This window comes from Pygocentrus nattereri, chromosome 10 (assembly GCF_015220715.1).
Source record: "Pygocentrus nattereri isolate fPygNat1 chromosome 10, fPygNat1.pri, whole genome shotgun sequence".
In the NCBI taxonomy this organism is placed as follows: Eukaryota; Metazoa; Chordata; class Actinopteri; order Characiformes; family Serrasalmidae; genus Pygocentrus; species Pygocentrus nattereri.
The window spans coordinates 28,543,100-28,563,102 of record NC_051220.1 but is presented as its reverse complement, the minus strand read 5'-3'; the positions used below and the strand labels follow the sequence as shown (position 1 = coordinate 28,563,102).

The window sequence follows — 20,003 nt, the reverse complement described above, 5'->3', positions numbered from 1 at the left end:
ACAAAGTCTACGTGAATGAGCTCAGCCGGGCCCGCAGTGCCCTTTCCCCCTCTGATAGCGCACCGCTGGCACACATAGCCTCGCCCACATCGCCCAAGCACAGCGGTCAGCCCGAGGTTCTAGTTAAAAGTCCTCTTTTCTGGTTTTACCTGCAAACTCACCACAAAGGCAGTGTTGTCTCTTTTTTGGCAGTATTGTCTCTGGGGGAAGTCACAGTGTAAGTCACAGGGAAGTTAGTGAAGACACAGGCCATGGTCGACTACTTGCGCGGCATATTTTGTTTGTGTCGGCCACGCAAATCCCGCCTCCTGCTCTGAGATTGGCTGGTAAGTACTGGCGCTGTCCTATTAGCACTTACCGGCCAATCCCAGAGCAGGAGGCGGGATTTGCGTGGCCAAAATGGTTCTGCACCATAGGACGGCCTGTGGTGAACTACTAGCCAATCGGAGCGCAGGAGGCGGGTTTTGTCAGAATACGCGTGGGGAAAATATTTACTCATTTACTCACTTTCGTTCTGCCAAAGCTTCAACCTCTGTGACTTATTCGTTCACCGAAGAGATCCGGCGATATGGCCACAAGCGTTGACCAGCTTACAGGTTTGTAAACTGAGCTTTCTGTCATTGTTTCGCATGTAGTGTTATGGCCTGTGTGTTTATTCACATTTACCTTGATGCTGGGTACGAGGCAGAAATTAGCCTACCTGAGAGCCGAGTTAGCTAGGTTAGTGCTTCCCGAGGGAATTCGTTTTGGTGCCGCAGAAAGCCTAAAGTGCTTCTTCTTCATTGACAAAAAAACATGGCCTTTCATGCAGACACCAAGTCATACGAGTGCTCCAATGCGTTAGTTAGCATATTACTACTTTATCTGCCTGGAAACACGTCCTGTCTCGCTTGTCCTGACCTTTTTGTCAACTGTTACACGCAGCTAATCACGTGGACTGCCCTTGTCCTCCTGAGACGCCTGGCCCAAAGATGACCCGACAACAGATCTTAACTCTTATCGCCATGGCGTCTATAAACTTCAGCTCAATGATATGCTATTCGATATTGGGACCATTTTTCCCTCATGAGGTTAGTGCTCAGGCTATCTACGGATGGCCAGTATGACCTCATGTAACGTTGTGGTGATGATTTGCGACACAATATGGATTCCTGAGCATGTCGCCGGTCAGTCTTATTTCATTAAAAAAAGCATGAGTTGTGAAATGCTGAGTAAAAATAATTGCACTCATATTTTTGGTTGTTTTAACGAGGTTTAAAAAATGTTTAGAAGTATGTTTATGTATTTATTTATTTATTTATTGCCACATTGCCCACTCCTAGTTGTATCCATTTTCTGTCATATAAAATAAGTATCATTAACACGTCTAAGCAGATGGCTACTGATTTAAATTTTGTCACTCAATTTCATTTCCCATAGGCAGAAAAGAAAGGAGTCAGTCAAGCAGTCATCGGTTTGATATTTGGATGCTATGCTTTCTGCACTTTGGTTGGATCGTTAATACTGGGCAAATATGTAAGTCATTCTCTTATTTTGAATTATAAAAGTGGTTTACAACCAGTCGTCCAGTGATAAGCTATGTTTTGCTTCATCCATGGACTTCATTTCATTTAGATTGTCCAAATTGGGGCCAAGTTTATGGTAACTGCAGGCTTGTTCGTTTCAGGAGGATGCACTGTAGTCTTTGGGTGAGTATGGAGTTGTTTGTGTGCTTGTCATTAGCTTGGACATTAACGTAGCTTACAGCTTTTCCATTATTAATAAACATATCATGGCTGTAGGAACAAAACCTTGTATCTCCAACTTTTATCATTGTTTATTTTTTGAAATCATGTAAAAATACCAGCTGCCTTTTATATTCTGGAATATATTTGAAATATGTTGAATATATTTATATTTATATTGCATGATAAATGCACCAATAAAATGGTCCAAAATGCCTTGAATTAAATCTTGTTGAACATGTGCTCACATTGAAAGTTCAGAATGTTTTTGTTCCTGCCTGTAAAGTTACCATGTTGGACACACAAGATTTCTGCAGCATGAAATATTAAAGTTGGCTGAAGTCATTTTCAGACATAAACATAATTTTAAGGTGACAAGACAAAGAAAAGTTACGTGCTAATACTATTAAAATCTATTTGTTTTTTTTTCTTTCAAAACATCCACAGCTTCCTTGACAGAGCTCCTGAAGGAACAGTTTTCATAGTGCTCTGTTTTGTTGTAAGGTCTATGAATGCAGTGGGCTTTGCTGCTGCTGTAACATCATCTTTTGCCATATCAGCAAAGGTTTTTCCCCACAATATTGCGACTATTCTGGTGAGTTTTAGTCACTTGTTTTCCAATGCATTGGTATTTAGGAGAGAACTGCCCACTGTTCTGCTCATACAATAGTGCCATTAAGGCTGAAATTAGTGGAATGTTTTATTGTACTGGAGGAGCATCTCTAGACAAGAACTAGTCAGCGTTCTCACGAGATCAAACAATGTTCATCACTTATCGCTTATACTTCTTAAAAAAACATGTGTAAAGTTATTGCAGTGTATAGTTTGTTAAATATCATAATTCCCATTTTACAGGGCTTTATGGAGATATTTACAGGAATTGGACTCATACTGGGACCACCACTGGGTGGATGGATGTATCAGTCATTTGGATATGAAATTCCATTTATTGTTTTGGGATGTCTTCTGTTTTTGACCGTTCCCTTAAACATGTGGATTTTACCCAGCTTTGGTAGGTGTGATGCCCTTTTCTTTGCTTCTTTGCCCTTTTCTTAGATGGTCACATTAATAGTATAATAACTTACAACCCATGTTAACTGGTCTCTTTTAAACCTGGGTGAAAGCAAGTGTACATTAGGCTTTCCTCTCACTGTTAAATTAATTTAACAGTTTTTAATGTATGATTTATGAAGTGACTGAAAAAAAAATGTATTATTGTTGTTTTCACTGTCTAATGCAGAAATAAATATGTCTACAGTTATGTTCCTTTTCAGATGCGGTTGCATCGCAGGCCTCTTTCTTCAGGCTGTGTACCCGAGTAAAGATCATGCTTGTTTGCTTTGTGGTGTTCACTCTCAGCTCAGGAATTGGCTTCCTGGATGCAACACTGTCATTATTTGCCATGGAGAAGGTAATGAAAATGTTCTCACAGAAAGCTTAAAAACAGGTTTAAGTAAATAGGAAAGAGCTCTGATTAAAGGGGAATTTTTGCAAAAATTTCTGCATAGTTAAATGGTTAAGATGTAAGGTTGAATTCCTCTTTAAAGCATGCACTAAAATGTAGGGGTGGGCAATCTGCAGATAATTTGTTATCATCATGATCATTAGATTATGCATTTCTAAAAATATTGTGGTTATCATCAGTACTTAAAGAACACTAACTATGTTCCATTATAAAGTGACCATAATTGGAACTGTTTATTTGAATGGTGCAGTGCAGTTTGTGAAACACTGACAAAAATGTGTAGTATAAGACTTTTATTCGTATTAGTGTTTTTAGATGTTCTCTATTTTATCTGTTCCAACTTCTTAAATCTCAGAAAAATGAAATATCGTGGTGCATATTGTTTATCATGAAATTGTCTTGAAGTATTGTGATACTGTTTTTTGCTATATCTACCCACCCCTTCTGAAATGATACTGTATATTAACATGTCCTTTATGGCATTGTGTGAGGCCTGTAAAATTATTTTAACCTAACCAATGTAAATGCAGGAAAAAGCCTAAAGGCAGTCACTTTTGTTTTACTTCAATTGTCCTATCTCAAACTGTTTAATTCTGTAGTAAAAAGTGCTATAACTGATTCATCAACTTCTCTGCGAACAGTTTAGCATGAGCACTGGATCAGTGGGTCTCCTCATGATCGGGGTGTCATTACCTTATGGTGCTGCGTCCCCTGTTTTTGGAATAATCAGTGATAAGTATCCAGTAAGTAAACCTATATTTTGCCACTGCTAAGAGATGCTACACATGGTTAGGTGCCTTTGAGGTGGAACTTAGTTAAGTCTTTTACTGATATTGGTGTCTTTTTGTATTCTTTATGAAATTATATATATTAATGTCATTGACATGAGCATTCATTTCGGTTTTGTTGTGTAGTTTATAAGGAGGTGGATGATGGTGTCGGGAGGAATGGCCTCCGCAGTTAGCTTTTGTTTACTTGGCCCTGTTCCTGTTTTGCATATTAAGAGGTAAGCATATAACACATCAGTGTGGAATCTATGATGCTATTTCAGTATGAGGCTGTACCTGCGTGGGCTGAAAATAGTATATTTTGAAGTCTTCTGATTTATCTTTTGTTTTCTTTGTCTCTTTAGTCAGCTTTGGCTTACTGTCGTCATGCTGGTGGTCATCGGCTTTTCTCTGTGTATGACTTGCATCCCCACCTTCGCTGAGATGCTGATATGTGCTCAGTAAGGGACCGTGCAAGTACACCAATCCTTTACATGCTTGTTTGCACCCTACTACATGTACTACAGTACACATGAACCAATAGAGAGGCTAATTCATTGTGTTAAACCCAAATTTTACTTTAGCTAGATTGAAGTGAATTCAATCAGTCATTTTAACCAAATCAGAATTTAAATGCATTTAAACCCAAAGTAAATTAAGAAAGAGGGGACAAAGGGGGACCAAATATTTTATTCTTTTTCCCCTTGCAGTGAAAATGACTTTGAGGAGGGTTTAAGCACGCTGGGTTTGGTATCTGGGCTCTTCTCAGCTGTGTGGTCTGCTGGGTATGTGTGAAACAGGTTAAGCTTTTAAGCTTTTTTTATCATTTCTTAACCCTTTTGTTAAACCTGAATTGCTGTTTTTCATGTTGTGAAAGGATGTTCTTTGGGCCCACTGTTGGTGGATACATCACACAAAAACTGAATTTTGAATGGAGTGCAGGAGTTCAGGGAGCACTCGCTTTTCTTGCTGTAAGCACAAATATCTCAGGAATAACTTCATCACAGAAAATACTGCATTACTTAAGACGCTAAGCAATTATTTCCCCCAACCTTCTTCTAGGCATTTCTACAAATAATATATTTCACCAATGAAGAAATACAGGAGAGAAGGTATTTTTATGTTCTTTATCATTTTCTTCACTATCATTTCAGACTTTGAAGAATGTTGGTTCTTTTTCCTTTGTTGTTAAAAACCTGGAGTGCTAATCTAGATGCACTGAATGTTATTAATACAGACATCAATCGTTTGATACATATGAATCCTGACATCACAACTGCCTCTGATTTCTTTTTTTTTTTTTTTTCCTATTTTGCTAAAAGGCTACGGCAGAGCATTCGAACTGAATCCACACTGTATACAGAAGAAAAATCCCCTCTTCTGTCTTCTGCTCATCATTTATAGGTACTGAAATATGATATGCCAGTGCATTGCTACTTTGTACCACTATCAGAAACGGGGAAAAGTCCCATGCCAACCAATTTTTTTCTTAAGAATACAGAGAACACAAATTTGCTATTTTTTACTCCGTGTTATGGCCATTTACAAGACAATGGTGCTGTTCAGTAAAACCTCATTGGAGTCAAAGCTCACTGAAGTGTCAGTAAATCAAAAGATATGTTTATTTACTGTACATGCAATTTGTTAGTGTTTGCACTCAAGCTAGCCTGTGCCTTAAATTAATTAGCGAAGCACAAGGTTATTGGAATTAAATCGGTATCAGCAGATAATTGTTTGGAAAAAATATCAGTGTGGAACAGATGTTTTTGATTTCACCAATATTTCAAACAGATATTTGATTACACATGTATTATACTCTGGGAGAGCAGAATGTTTAGGCAACGCTGGATTACTGTGCATTGGGCCCAAAATTCTAAAATGAATTGACCTTTATAAGACATAAGAAGCACAGGCTGTAAATGAGAAACACATTTTTTTTCTGTGTACCCCTCTCGCTCCACAGAGACAGTGTAGAACTTGTTAGTATTTCTATACGTATAGAGTTTATGAAAATGTGTGTACACTCTTAAAGATGCTACAAAGGTTGTTTTTTTTTTTTTTTGAGCAATGCAATAGAAGAAGCACTTTAGGTTCCCTAAAAGTTAATGTTTGAAAACGAGAATTGTGTGAATAATCTTTTAAAAGGTTTTTTAAAAACCTTGATATAAAGCTTATATACAAACTTAAAAGTTTTTCCTAGATCCTTTACATTATACGGAAGGTCTTTTAAACTAAGGTTCTTCTCACGTCTCATTTGCAAATATCTGCCTCCTTTTAGAACATAAGTTGTAGTGATGATGTATAATGTTTTAAAAACATGCTTAACGTTTCAGATGTTCTGAACACTCCTATTTGGTTACATTTTTCTTGAAAGATCCTTTGATCTTCATTTATTATTGTTCACCAGGGAAATATCTCTGAATGTCATGTTATTTTAAAAGGAATGCTGGAAAACATGTTTATAACGGTTGTAGTAAAATAAATATTTTACCAAAAGTGGTGCCGTCACATCTTAACCACTATTGTAAATTGCTCTGTGTTTTTGTAGACAACGTGTCTACATAGATGTTCATGTAACTAACGGTGCAACACAGTGATCAGAAATATATAATGTAAGAATCAGACGCTGAAGATGGTGCTTTTGTTGAACCGAGGTTTCTCTGGGACTGCCACTTTAAGCATCTGTACCTAGCTGAGGAGGTAGTTTTGAAATAAGCTATTTCTCTTGATCAATTTGTGTGTGAACACATTGTAAGTAAATCAATAGATGGCTTTTATTGAGGCTTATTGCTCAACATGGTCACTAAAACAAAGCAAAAACGTGAAGTAACAAAGATTAGAAATTATGCCTGGGCATGATAATATGCTGATTTATCAGATTCAAAATAGGTACGATTCTAGAGATCTTTAGTTAAACAGGGATTTATTTGTGGTAAGTTGTAGGTGTCCAAATCTGGTCATGTAAGACACCACAGCTCCCAACTCTTCAGGAAGTGGATTAATAGATTTGTGAAACCACACTAAAACTGTGCAGGCAGTGTCTCATTTGTACACATTCCTGGTGTAATTTTAAATTATACAATTTTTACCGTTTAAACAACTTGTGGCAGTGCCTGATTGCCCACACTTTTTTTGATATTTATTACAATTTTTAGACAAGTTATCAAATATTGGCATAAATAAATATTACAGCAGTGATCAATGTTTTTAAAAAGTCAAAGAAACATAATAAATCTCTTTTGTAAAACTAATTATTACAAAATCCATTAAAAAATTACAAAATACATTCAGATATAAGGCTTAACTACAAAAATAAATTAATAAGCACTCTTGATATTTCAATATGCATAGGAATCTCTTATGCTTAGCACGGTATATTACATCAGGCTGGTCCTTGCTCCTGATCTGCAGCAGATGGTTCAAAAGCACTGTTGGTGTGACCTAACCTTGGAAGTGGTCTCCTTTTCCTGGTAGAGGGTATAGGAGCTTCAGGATCTGATGATGGGGTCTGAGATAGATCATAAGTGATCTCACTTTTCTTTACCTTTTTCTTCTTCTTTTTGGTCCTTCAAATGAGAATAATAAAGAGTACAGGTCAGACCACGAACTCTGTTAGAATACCTTAGCTTCTCAAAAAGAATCAAGTGAATACAGACATGAGTAAGAAAAAAAACATGAATTAAATAAAACTTGGTGAAACACAGTGAAGATAAAACCATGGTGAAAATGTCAAATAAAACTAACACTCTGATTTATATATGGATAGGGCAAGATGGAGGCAGATGATCCGCTGTGGTGACCCCTAAAGGGAGCAGCCGAAAGTAGAAGAAGAAGACTCTGATTTATATATGTAAATTGCATTAATAACCCTAGGTTTAATTAATGTCATAGAGAGAGTGGTGACGAAATGCAGAGCCATACTTTGTAGCAGGTGCCTCAGCGTCAGTGTCCTGTTCAGAAATGATCTTCAGTTCTCCGGAGGCACTGATGGCGGCAGACATCTGCAGGAAACATATGATGAAAATCCAATTTCACAGAACCACTTCTTCCCTCCTCAAACACACCTGACCGTACTTATGAATACCTTGATCATTAGCTGATGAATTAAATCAAGCGCAGGGAACAATGCCAGGTTTAGCAACACTGTAGTCCTACACGACTGAATGTTGATACCCCTGCAGTTATCATGGTGACACTATGAGGTCTAGGAAACACTGAGAATAGAAGCACACAGAAGAGTCCTAGATAAAACATAAAACCTTGTAGCCTTTCTCTCTCCAGGCCTATCTACTTACTATTTCGACCCATATAAATAAAAAAAATCCTCAATAAACACCAAGGCAAAAAAGCAGCCATTTCTCTCTTGTAATCTACTTTCCTTTAATTACGCTGATTTCTCAATGATATTGGTGCTTTTAAACAAAAAAAAAAAGACCTAATGCTGAAAACTTGCTGATTATTTTTATTCATCACAACTACCAATTTGAGCAAAAAATATGAATAGGAATGTTTTTACATTTTAATCATCCTTTATTATTATAAGTGGTTCTGATAGGGTGCACAATCTTGTTAAGAAATATGTAGAGAAAGGAAAAAAAAAAACACTAGAATGCCCTGGTTGTACATACTGCATATATTTTACTGTGCAGAATATGGACATGCATGCATTACAACTACTGAGTCATGTGTGTAAATATTACTGATTTAAAGACTTTAATGAGAGACATCCCCAAGGTCTATAAATGTATTGTTAACTAAAATGTAAGACAGGATTAAATACTTGTAAAAAGTGTAGAAAAATACAGTTGGACCAACATTCACATTACCTTTGTCGGCGTGGATCTGTCAAGTCCATGTCTTATTTGCTCCGAGGGTCCAGGTTGCATCTCTATAGCCCTTGACAACTCTTCATCAAATCCCTCTGTGTGGACAAAAAATGCTCACTCAGGCTACAGCAGTAAAGTAAGTAACTAAGTAAGCTATACTTTAATTGAAATTCATTGTTAGTTGACAAAAATGTTCTACTGACTTTCATCAGCTACATAGGCAGCTGGGAAGTAGCCCTTTTGTCCACTGGCTAAGTAACCAAACCACCAACTGTCATTATCTTTATACAGCACATGGATCACGTCACCACGTTGTACTGTTAGCTCATCAGATCGATTGGCGATGTAATCGTACAGCGATACAACCTACAAGAGAGATCACATGACCCAGCCATCAATACAATAGTCAAATCCAGGCTCAAGAGAAACGTCTATGCCGATAAAACATTATTAAAGTAGACATAGTGTAAGCTGAAGATGTACCGTCTGCTGCACTTGTGCCAGGTCATTCTCAACTTGTTGAGGAAATTCATAATCTGGAAGACTCTAAAAAAATAAATAAAAACAGAATTTGCTGTTAATAATAATATATAGTTGTAACAATGCATGAACAGCAATTGGATAAATGGACTTATCTAAACATTCAAGAATATTTAACTTAATTCTCTTTTAAGTTTAACTTGCTATAAATTCAGGCTAGTGAATAATAAATCAGAAGGTCTCTAGTCTTACCCTTTGCCTTAGGAATGGAGCTCTTCTAATAGGTTGACCCAAAGCGCTAAATCCATCTGTGAAAATGAAAAAGAAATTTTCTGAGAAAAAGGCTTCTGAAGCCCATGAAGCTGTGTTACAGCTATGTTCAAAGATCATAAATGAGTACAGAGAGCTTCACGTACAGGTTTGGGAGCTGAGTGTGGCCTGAGGAATAAGCTGGGCACTGACTGAACTGGATAGCTGTAGCTTGGAGTGAGGGGACAGCAGAGATGGAGGAGGGAGAGACATATTCATGCTCTGAAACACAGCAAAACCATAAGGAAGTTACTTCATTTCCAGCTATAGCTCCTAATTATAGTCTAGAAGAAACATTTTCAATGTACACAATTGTAATACAGTACACTGCAGTTTGTATTGGTGTTTTTTTTTTTTTAACCACTGCTACTTGCCTCTTGGGTGAGCTCCCTCCCCAGCTGAGACATGCTTCCTTCAAATAAAATAAAATTGTGTTAATCATAAACACATGTATACATCAACAGAGGGAAAGTACTGCATCAGTTTGTCATTCACAACATGAGAATTCTAAGGATCTGGATCTTATGAAAGGTAGTCGACCAAGTGGGATATTAATGAGCTAAATATATTTTGATTTAACTGATCAGTGAGTAGTATTACTACACCTTCATTTTACCTTTTATCACCCTTTACCAACATTTCTTACTACATAACTTAAGCACTACCAAAACACTTCCAAAGACCATGGTCTGTGAACACAGTTTGTCACTGCATCCACAAATACAAAGAAGAAACCATATATAAACAGGATCCACAGCTTCCTTCTCTGGGCCGGAACTCTGATGAAAAACTGAGGTGAAGTGAAAAAGTGTCCTGTGGTCTGACAAATTAAAATTTGGAATTCTTTTTGGGAATTATGGACACTGCATTCTCCTGGCTAAGGAGGGCCATCTGGCTTGTAATCAGGGCACAGTTCAAAAGCCAGCATTCGAGCTGTTATGGGGGTGCATTAGTGCACATGACATGGGTGATTTGCAAATCTGTGAAGGCACCATTAATAATGAATAATATACAGTTCATGGAGCAACATATGCAGCCATCTAGATGATGATTTTTTTTTTTTTTGGCAAGGCCTTATTTCAGCAAGACGATGTCAAATCACATTCTGCGCATATTACAACAGTTTGACTCCATAATAAAAGATAAACTGGCCTTCCTGCAGTCCAAATCTGTTACCTATTGGAAACATCTGGCCCAGTTTGAAGCTATTTGAGACCCCGAAATGCTGAGCAGCTAAAATCCTATATCAAGCAAGAACAGGAAAATATTACACTTTCAAAACACCAGCAAGCATCTCCACAGTTACCAAAACATAGAAAGTGTTCTTAAAAGAGGAGGTGATGCAACACAGTGGTGAACCTGTTAAACATGTTGTCATATTCAAACTGGGCAACAATAAAGTTTCTCAGTTTCAGCATTTTTGTGCTGTCATGTTTTAATTGAATATAGGGTGTAAATTTACACATCATAGCAAGTTTTTATTTACATTTTCCAGTGTCCCAACTTTTTTGGAAATGTGGTTGTACACAAATAAATTCTGACAAAAATGTCACATGTAACCATGCCATTCTAAGTCCATGAGCTCTTTCTTTACAATCCACAGGATTCTACAGGAAATACTTACCCTGTTCATAGAAGTACTCCATGCCAGAGGGGTTGCGATATGGCTCCTGAAACAACAGAATAAATCATGTTTTGTTTAAACTGGCTTCTGATTTTCTATAGCCACTACAAAGTAACAAGCACAATTATGGTAAATATTTAAAACTAAAATTAATCAGCTGTAAAGACAAGATGGAGGTTTGCATTACCAGAACTGAGTCAAGTTTCTGTTTAACACGCTGCATCTTCAGGGACATGCGAGCAGCACTAGCAAAACGGTCCACCCCAGAGGCTGAGGTATCCTGGAATGGCAGCAGCTCGGACTGATTCCTGGCTGTTTTATTACCAACAGTCTCTGACCTGTTCAGCCCCCTCACACTCTCCAGGTCCAACTGTGAAACTGCACAATCAGCAATAACTTGTTTTACTTCTCATGTTACAGAGCTAAAACACTGAATACATTTCCAAAAAAAGCATGGCTAGACAGAATTTGTTAAGCACTCTAATCCCTTACGTTAGGTTAAAAGGGGTTTTGCATAGTCCTCTAATCTTACCTTTCCGGTCATACAAATATAAATGAATTGGTTGATTTTGAGCAAAGGCACAGAAAGCCACCATGTGTTCATGAGGATGGAAAGCCACACTTCGGAGAGCGACTGGATAACACAGCTCTGAGTACACAGCCACCTGATCACCTACATTGGATCGGAGAGCACAAACAGGTTTTCAGGTTTTCTTGCAAACATTTAATGCAATGAATATGCTAAATTGTCGTACAGGAGCAATAACGTGTTACATAAAGTAAATTGCTAATAAAAATCTGTATTACATAAGTCTTGGGTTAATCTGCACAACAGTAAGAAAACAACATATGCCTTAAACAAAACATAAACTTTTGCTTAATTGCTCTTTTATGTTAACCTTTCCCCCTCCTTAATCAGCTAGTCTCTAATCCCAGTCTGTCTTCTGAGTAGTCAAACACTGGCCTAAGCAAAAAGCTTCATATGCTTTTCATACAGCAACAACAGGTGCTTACCTGTCTCAGCATTCCACACATAGGCAAGTCCATCCTCACTGCCAGAGAAGATGAAGCTTCCACATGGAGTGAAGGTACTGTTGATCCTCTCTCTGTAGTTTGTGGCACCAATGTATTTCTTTACAGCAAAACTACAGCAAAAAATACAAAAGGTACAAATCTGAACAACCTGACAGATCCAAAAATGCCCTTCTTATTCTATGAATATCTGCACTGTATGTCTATATATATTGCATGTAATAAAATCTCTTTACATTAAATTGCATTGAAAGTAAAGAATGTTTTGCCATTGTGGAGAGTTTTTCCTTTGGACAGTGACATGTATGTTAATAATGTTTCACATTAAATGCTACTTTAAAGGATAGTTACATTCTCAAATCCATCACTCTTAAAACGCTGTCTTTGGCATGAATTAGAAGACGCCTTCCATTGGGGTGCACTTCTAACGAGTTGATGGGAATTCCATTCAGATCGCTTTCCTTTATTTCCTGTGGGCACATTTTATTGTCATTGATGCAGTGTTCACTGACTCCGTACATATTGATATGCAACACTCATAATGACGTTAATGGCACATACAAAATTTTCATAACCCTTAAAATCACTGCATTATTCCAAATATTACCTTCTCAATTTTCCAATGATGTGTTGACTGATCCTCAATCTTAGTAGTCCACACAATAATCATGCCAGTATTGTCCGCAGAAAACATCCTGGTTCCTGCATCAGTACAAACATTCATTTTACTTATTACAACTGCTTATTAAATTACACTAAAAGACATTAGTGACAAACAGCAACAATGACCAATGCCCCAGAAGTGACTCTACCTTCATTGTCAAAGCACAGCACATTGATGAAAGACTTGTGTCCCTCAAACTCTTGCAGCAGTTGTCCATTCACATCTTTTACATCTAAATTCCACACCCGGAGCAGGCCGTCATAACCACCCGTAACCACCAGGCTCTGGGCATGTGGGTGGTACCGAGCACAGTATACAAATGATGGGTGCGGTAGGACCTTCTGAGCAAGACCCTGGAGTCTTTCAATGTTCCACACTCTAAGAAAGGTGAAAGGTTTTTTTTTTATTATTATTATTTTTTATCACAATGCATATTTTTAGCTCACATACCATACTTAACAATGGTCACACTTTAAAAGAGCTTTTACCTGACTGTTCCATCAGATGATGCTGAGAGCAGGCACCTGTCATCTCTGGTCCAGCAGAGATCGTAGACAATACTGAGGTGGCCATTAAAAGATGCCAAGACTTTGCCTGAAGGTATCTCATACACTATAGAAAAAACACAATTCTTATTGCATGGTCTGACCCCATGTCAGCTTATGCAAGTTATCTAGTAAATATATACAACTGGTCATGTTTACATGCAAACATTTTTGCCAATCCGATTGAATACAATCAGATTACAGATTCAGACTGAGGTGTTTATATGCTTACTCTTTTCAACAATCTGATGAAAATCTTTGTTTACATGCTCGCTACATATAATCCGATGCAAAATGAAGCACACGCGTAGAGTAGCGCTTTGAGTAAACGTTACCATGACAGCGAACATCACGTGAGGTCCAGTCAGCATAAGATGAGTTTCCAGTTGGCGCGCTTGTGTTTTTAATTGCTTTAAACTGATGTCAGACTCAGAAAAACGTACTTCACATGTACTTATAAAGGAAGCGGCGAGAGGAAGACGTCGTGCTCTGAGACACATAAGCTGGACGTCCGTCCCACTGCCGTCTTTTAAAGCTCAGAGTATAAAACTCGTCTCCTCTGCACACCAGTTTCTGCTCCGCGGTATAAATGGTATAAACTTTTCACTATGACGCGGAATCGGAAAGAAATTGTATTCCGAATGGCCTGAATCGGATTACTCTATTCTGATTGAGGTGTTTACATGGACACGTTCTATTCCGATTATTAACGGATTATCAGGCTGCATGTAAACGTGGTTACTGTAGCTGAAGTTAGGCTCAGTTCCTCACCTACAATGGGGAAAGCATCTCTGTCTGCGCAAGCAGCAGCCAAGGCTCTGCCATCATAAGAAAAGCGTAGAGTAAAGCAACCCATCTGACCTCCACGGAATGACAGCATTGGCTTGTTCGGAATGCGACATACCTGGCAGCATAAATGATTGTTTTCTAATTCCATAGAGTTACATAACATCCACAAATTAACAATGTGTTGTTGTGAAGCCTTATCAATAAAACATTACATTATTCAGTAATTAATAAGATAATTAATAATAAAATACCTGTCCAGGTACGCGACTCCACTTAATAGCCTCTGATTTTCTCTCCAACAGTTGTGTGGATGTTTTCTGGTTAAGTTCAGTGTGGAGCTCACTGTACGAGGTGCTGCCCCTCTCCTGCTGCAGAGCCATCATTGAGCGGATACTGGGGTCTACCTGTACAGCAAAGTCAGGTCAAGCAGAAACAGAGTAAATGAAACATCTGTAATTTTAGTCCTAGTTCTGGCATGCACATACATGTTATAGTAACAAATATAATCCTGTGACAAATTACAAATATAAAACATTATTAAGCATTCTCAACACAACTTTGCATTGAAGTCCAGTTCCACCCTGGATTAGCTATCCTCAATTCACAAATGTTTCCATTATCTAAGCATTTAAAGAGACGACTGATGTTCCACAACAGTGTAAGCAAAGTTTTACTGAAGAATAAACACCTTCATTTGTTAGCCTTTTTTCAACAAATCATTGGTTTGTTTTAGAATTTATAATTGGATGCAAGACCTAGATGTAAACCCACATGTTCAGGTAGTTTGAGGCCTTTCACTGTGACATAGAGAGTTGAGGCATATCTGTTCCTAGGAAACTTTGACCACCACTGAAACACTTCAACCGTTTGTAGGACCTTCTTCACTCTAGAAGGAGGGCTGTACAGCTGGAGACGCAGTTTACTGTCAATGTTCAGCACACCGTTGGTTCCTACAAGCTAACAAAAAAAATAACCTTCAAGTTTAAAAAGTCATGCTACAGTGTTTAAGCTATGGTTCACAACAGACTGATAATGTATTACATTTTAAAAACAAAAAAGACATGCATCGAAGTTACACAGGCAAGTTCTGGTACCTTCAAAAAAGCCCAAGCAATTTTACGAAATCCACGCTCATGCTGATCAGCAGAGACATTTGCCCTGGCCTCTTCCATGCTGATGAAGTCAAGAATCTATAACATAAAAAAATTGGTTTATTGTTCACTGTTTTGTGCAGCATTAACAATAGATAATGTACTCATCAAAAACATTATTAGACAAGGCTGGCTCACCTCAAAAAAGAGGATCACCTGTGGACACTCCTCACTGTCATGAAGGAAATAACCAAATCTCTCATTGAAGATGACCTGCTCCTCCCATTCTGGGACTGTTGACTTGTTTTTCTTGAAGTCAAAAGGCTGCGTTATGATTGGCAGGATGTGCTCAACATTCTCTTGTTCATAGAAAGAAGAGACTCGACGATGGCTGTGTGTACAAGATAAATTACAGAAACACAAATACATATTAATGGTAATGTAGCCTTTTGTCAATCTATTGCACAGTTAGGACAAAACCTACAACAAAAGAAGGTCAAATCCCCACCTGTCCTCTTTCTTCACATACTGTCCAGTGATCTCGTCCACAACATGGACTTTTACCATGGGGTGGGACACCAGAAGGTCAGTCTTGAGTCGGTCTGTACGGTGAATGTAAACTCCCAGCACCAGGCTGTCATCAAAGGCCCGCCTCCGAGAAGCCTCCACCTCTGCCTGACTGTCCTCAACTAGAACTTGAGCCAAAGGAGAGCAAACAGCATGGAACGAGAACCATATGTTTAGTGAATCTGTGACAGCATTACATATACTTTAATATGGACATTTCTGACTATCTCGTAATTGTCATCAGAATGACCAGCAGGCATAACATGTTATACCTTCCTTTCTTTTCTTCTTCTTTTTCTCTTTGGGTTTTACTGCATCTTCTTTGTCCTCCTCTACAGCATGACCTTGAATACTTTCCTTTGATTTCTTGTCAGTTGTTAATTCAGAATGGCTTTGGTAGTGTTTCAGTAGAAGGTCATTATAATAGCAGTAAAGATTGAACATTATGAAGACAAAACAGAAAAAAAGATTATATTGTGTAAAGATATTAAGAACACATGTAATAAAAAGTACACACTGATTAATGAATTTCTGTCATATTACCAATTAATTAAAGAGTGCATTAATCCTTAAAAAAAATAAAATAAATAAAAACAGTTTTAGCTGTGTGCTGTACATTCCTGTGCTACATTTTTGTTGAATTGTACCATGTCACTGTATCATGACTAGCCTGTCAGCTTCCCGCTAGTATGCTAGCTTGGGGTTAATATTAGCTTGTAGATAGAGCATGAATTTGGGAAACAAGGTCATCTTCAAATACTCAAATTTAATAACACTGACTGCTCTAATGAACTAAACATTGAAACATTAACACACTGATATAAGGCACATTTTCAGGCACTCCTCATTTCTGTTGTATCAAAGAAAATGTATCAGTTAAAGATATTCTCTGCATCGTTACTCCTAATAACAGCCACAGTCACCTCAAATCTATTATCAACATCACACACACTTGTCATATTTTACCTTTCATCTTCATCACTCGCTCTTAGGTTCTTCTTCTTTTTCTTCTTCTTACTAAGCTCATTGTTTAATACCAAAACTTCTTCACTGTTGGGCAACTTTTCGCTGTGCTTCTTCTGAGTGGTCTTCTTAAGGGCCCTCTCCTCCTCTCGTGTGATCTGTTGCTGATATTCCTGAAGAAGATCATCTTCAGGCTCAGATTCTACTTTCTGTGCCCCATCACCTATTCCTCCTCTGCTCTTTCCTCTTTTACCCTTTCTATTCTGCCCCAAATCTGGTTCAATAGTAACTTTTGTTTCAGCCTTCCCAGCATTTCTGTCTTCTTCATCCTGAACAGGTGGTGGAGGAGGCAATTTCCTTTTACTCTTCTTCTTCCCTGAGGTCAGTGGGGATTTCTCATCATTTACATTATTGCTGATGTTTGCCTTCTCTGACACCTCCACCTCTCTGCGCCTGTTCTTAGTGAATCTTGGGCTACCCAGTGCAGGGTCATATGTGTTATTAAGAATGGTCTCATCTTCTTCGGTGGTTTTACTCAAATCTAAGTTTTTGCTCAAAGTCTGAAGCTGCAAGAGATAAGAAGAGCAAGACTAATTTGAAAAGGATGCAAGACTGACAGGGAAAATCTATCAACAGCATTATGCGTTATATACTACGTATTATGAATGCCTTGTTAATGTAACAAATTAGTAGTGAAGAAAATGAGATGGCCCAACCACATACCACAACATTCTCCTGCAATTCAACAACTTGCTGCTTGGACCTTTTTTTCTCTGAGGGAGGGTTTGTGTATCTTTTCAACACCTCGTCAAAGCGGGCTCTCGTCTTTGCTCTCACATCACTCTGACCTAAAACAAAAATATGTTAGTTACCAGACCACAGCAAGGTTTGAGTATAAACACAGTATGTGATGATCAAGTGGATGCTTTAAAGTGTTATTACCTGCAGGCATTCTCAAACACTGGGAGCAAATTCATTCTGTACACAAAAGACCCCTGAAACATGCAAATATGTACATGTAAAATGTGTGTTAGCCACGCTCTTAAAAAAGAGGGTTCTTCAAGGGTTCTTTAGTAAAGGCAAAGGTTCTATTTAAAACCATGAGTTCTATATCGATCCATTTCATGCTTATATGTTTTTTTGCATTATGAAATGGTTCTTCAGATCGATGGAGAATGTGTTGTATATGGTTCTACGCAGAACATTTTTGAAAATGGCTCTATATTGCTCCATTGCATTGTATTGTTACAACAACATGTAACAAAGAATCATGAAACTAAACCATTTTGTTGCTATACAGAACCATTTTCAATTAGGTTCATATAGAACCACACACAACAGTCTCCGTCAATCTTAAGAACCATTTCATCACGCAAAGAATCATTTAAGCACGACATGGTTCTATATAGAATTCGTGGTTCTACATATAAGTATTCCCTTTACTAAATAATCTTTGAAAGGTTCTTGAATCTTCTCAACATGTAACAGACAGACAAGTCGACAGTGTTGTGTTCTTTGTCGTGCGGGCTGATGCCCCAGTTAAACTAACCTCTGGTGAATTCTGATGGATTAAGCTCATTCAAAATAGCTCGGCAAAGAAGTCATGATGTAACGTAAGGGAGCTAACGCTGGGTCAGTTAGCTAACCGGGTTATCCATCCAGCTTGCCGTGTTAACTCTCGTGAATCGCAGTCAAAAACAGCTACAGTGCCACAAATTAAACTGAGTATATTCTTACAGGCTAATCCAGAGTAAACAGTAGTCGCTGTGCTTGGCTAGCTATGGCTGCGACGACATTAGCCGCCCACCGAAAGAGAATCTCCGCTCTCTCACTTAACGCCGCTAGCCACCTAACGTTAGTGCTGGCTAGATTAGCCAGCCAGCCTGCCTACACTAAGATAAAATGAACACTGAACTTAGTGTAACAGTCCACTTTGCCTTTTATGTAATCTGAGACAAAGCAAAATGATTTGCTGTATAAAATAGCTCAGCTACCTGAAAAACAAACCATGCCTTTTGTAAATGTTTGGAGCCCGTTAGCCACGGAGTCGTTGCGATGGCAGCCAACAATAAACACAGTTTAGCCCAGCCTCGCTGGTGACGTTGTCTCAGAGAGAACCAATACGAATGGCCGTTAATTCTCTAGCCCGACAGCGCCATCAGGTGGCAGAAATGAATAGACGCATGGTCTGGGTCCTGTAGCCATAGCCAAAACGGCTTCGCTGAACAGTTTTAGGTTGTCCCTGTGCTAGCACATCTGGTCCATCTGGAGACGTATGCCTAATGGCCGAATATAAACGGCTTTTAAAGCTACATAGTACACACATAGGAGCAGGGGCATTTGAAATTCGGTATAGGTGTCCTTGACTCGAAACTGTTCAAAGCAGAGGTTCCTCAGGACTGGACTTTTAAAAAATGCCCGAGACATTATAGTGGTGCGTATCCACAGGTATGCGATGTAAACTCACCTCTGACGTGACTGATTTAACGTAGTAAGAAACCATGCTGTTCAAAATGTCATTTTTCAATGTTTTTTCTTTCTCCCCACCTTTAGCCACAGGTAAGACTCCATAATATAATGCTAGCTGGTTAACAACTAGTTAGTCGTGGAGGCAGACCAGTGAGGGAAGTGGGGAATACTGGCCCCTCAACCTTATGGCGGCTTGTTACTTACCTGATGATTCTTTAGGAGAACTAACCTAAAACGCAGTGCACTGAGAATTTAGGAGCACAGTGGAAAACACTGACCTGCTACAAAGTGGGTGAGCTAATGTTGAGTTCAGCCTTGGTTCTGTCTGGCTCTAACAGTCTGGTTCTATCAGTCAGATGTGGATAGAACACACTGGAGAGTTAGCATGCTGTTCTATGCTACATTTCTGTAAAGCTGTCAGTCCACACATCAGGCAAATTGCATTGGTTACAGGCCAGAACACTGGCAGAACTTAAATAACTTTGCAAAGGACTACTGTAAAATTAGGTTTTGAGATCTACATGATAAAAATATCATGCTTTTTTATTTAATCAGTACAGCACAGCCATAACTGTGTATTCCTGTTTCTGTGTAGGGCAGATTTAGATCAGGTAAGCATGTGATAATATGGCAATATGGGACACGCGTCATAGACACACAAATGCTAAAGTCACACTCTTATTGATTT

The 20,003-nt window shown here is 38.4% G+C and overlaps 2 protein-coding genes across 5 annotated transcripts; one reads left to right on the top strand and one right to left on the bottom strand.

Annotated features, from left to right (window-relative positions):
• Positions 1-420: 420 nt before the first annotated feature.
• On the top strand, positions 421-11,246 carry slc18b1 (solute carrier family 18 member B1). Of its 3 annotated transcripts, none has more exons than XM_017699882.2 (15): positions 421-596; positions 925-1,070; positions 1,420-1,515; positions 1,615-1,688; positions 2,172-2,319; positions 2,580-2,736; positions 2,999-3,135; positions 3,831-3,932; positions 4,104-4,195; positions 4,322-4,417; positions 4,667-4,741; positions 4,834-4,927; positions 5,019-5,068; positions 5,279-5,360; positions 11,175-11,246. In XM_017699882.2, exons 1-14 carry the CDS (start codon positions 569-571, stop codon positions 5,358-5,360), a joined length of 1,377 nt encoding a protein of 458 aa, XP_017555371.1. In that variant the 5' UTR covers positions 421-568; the 3' UTR covers positions 11,175-11,246. The 3 variants fall into 3 exon arrangements, with proteins under 3 accessions (XP_017555371.1, XP_017555370.1, XP_017555372.1); XM_017699881.2 differs by lacking the exon at positions 11,175-11,246 and adding an exon at positions 7,723-8,426; XM_017699883.2 differs by lacking the exons at positions 421-596; positions 925-1,070; positions 11,175-11,246 and adding an exon at positions 1,077-1,166 and having other exon boundaries at positions 5,279-6,601.
• Positions 6,706-18,929, bottom strand: ahi1 (Abelson helper integration site 1). 2 transcript variants are annotated; one of them, XM_017699879.2, is made up of 27 exons: positions 18,841-18,929; positions 17,789-17,841; positions 17,570-17,694; positions 16,850-17,412; positions 16,156-16,274; positions 15,825-16,011; positions 15,515-15,707; positions 15,320-15,415; positions 14,997-15,182; positions 14,477-14,629; positions 14,208-14,340; positions 13,380-13,503; positions 13,040-13,269; positions 12,835-12,929; positions 12,579-12,697; positions 12,210-12,340; positions 11,728-11,868; positions 11,383-11,573; positions 11,196-11,241; positions 9,946-9,983; positions 9,679-9,793; positions 9,515-9,570; positions 9,266-9,328; positions 8,986-9,148; positions 8,783-8,877; positions 7,878-7,957; positions 6,706-7,522 (listed from the first exon to the last, which is right to left on the bottom strand). In XM_017699879.2, exons 2-27 carry the CDS (start codon positions 17,796-17,798, stop codon positions 7,339-7,341), a joined length of 3,636 nt encoding a protein of 1,211 aa, XP_017555368.1. In that variant the 5' UTR covers positions 17,799-17,841; positions 18,841-18,929; the 3' UTR covers positions 6,706-7,338. The 2 variants fall into 2 exon arrangements, with proteins under 2 accessions (XP_017555368.1, XP_017555369.1); XM_017699880.2 differs by lacking the exon at positions 18,841-18,929 and adding an exon at positions 18,396-18,828.
• Between the last annotated feature and the right edge of the window lie 1,074 nt (positions 18,930-20,003).

Excerpts from the sequence above, each read along its gene's own strand:
- slc18b1 (XM_017699882.2), top strand. The coding sequence starts at position 569 with ATGGCCACAAGCGTTGACCAGCTTACAG. Across the intron at positions 4,928-5,018 it reads GAGCACTCGCTTTTCTTGCT|GCATTTCTACAAATAATATA; the intron begins GTAAGCACAAAT and ends ACCTTCTTCTAG. Across the intron at positions 5,069-5,278 it reads GAAGAAATACAGGAGAGAAG|GCTACGGCAGAGCATTCGAA; the intron begins GTATTTTTATGT and ends TTTTGCTAAAAG.
- ahi1 (XM_017699879.2), bottom strand. Across the intron at positions 17,413-17,569 it reads AATTGCAGGAGAATGTTGTG|CTTCAGACTTTGAGCAAAAA; the intron begins GTATGTGGTTGG and ends TATCTCTTGCAG. Across the intron at positions 9,984-11,195 it reads GGAGTACTTCTATGAACAGG|GAAGCATGTCTCAGCTGGGG; the intron begins GTAAGTATTTCC and ends TTTTATTTGAAG.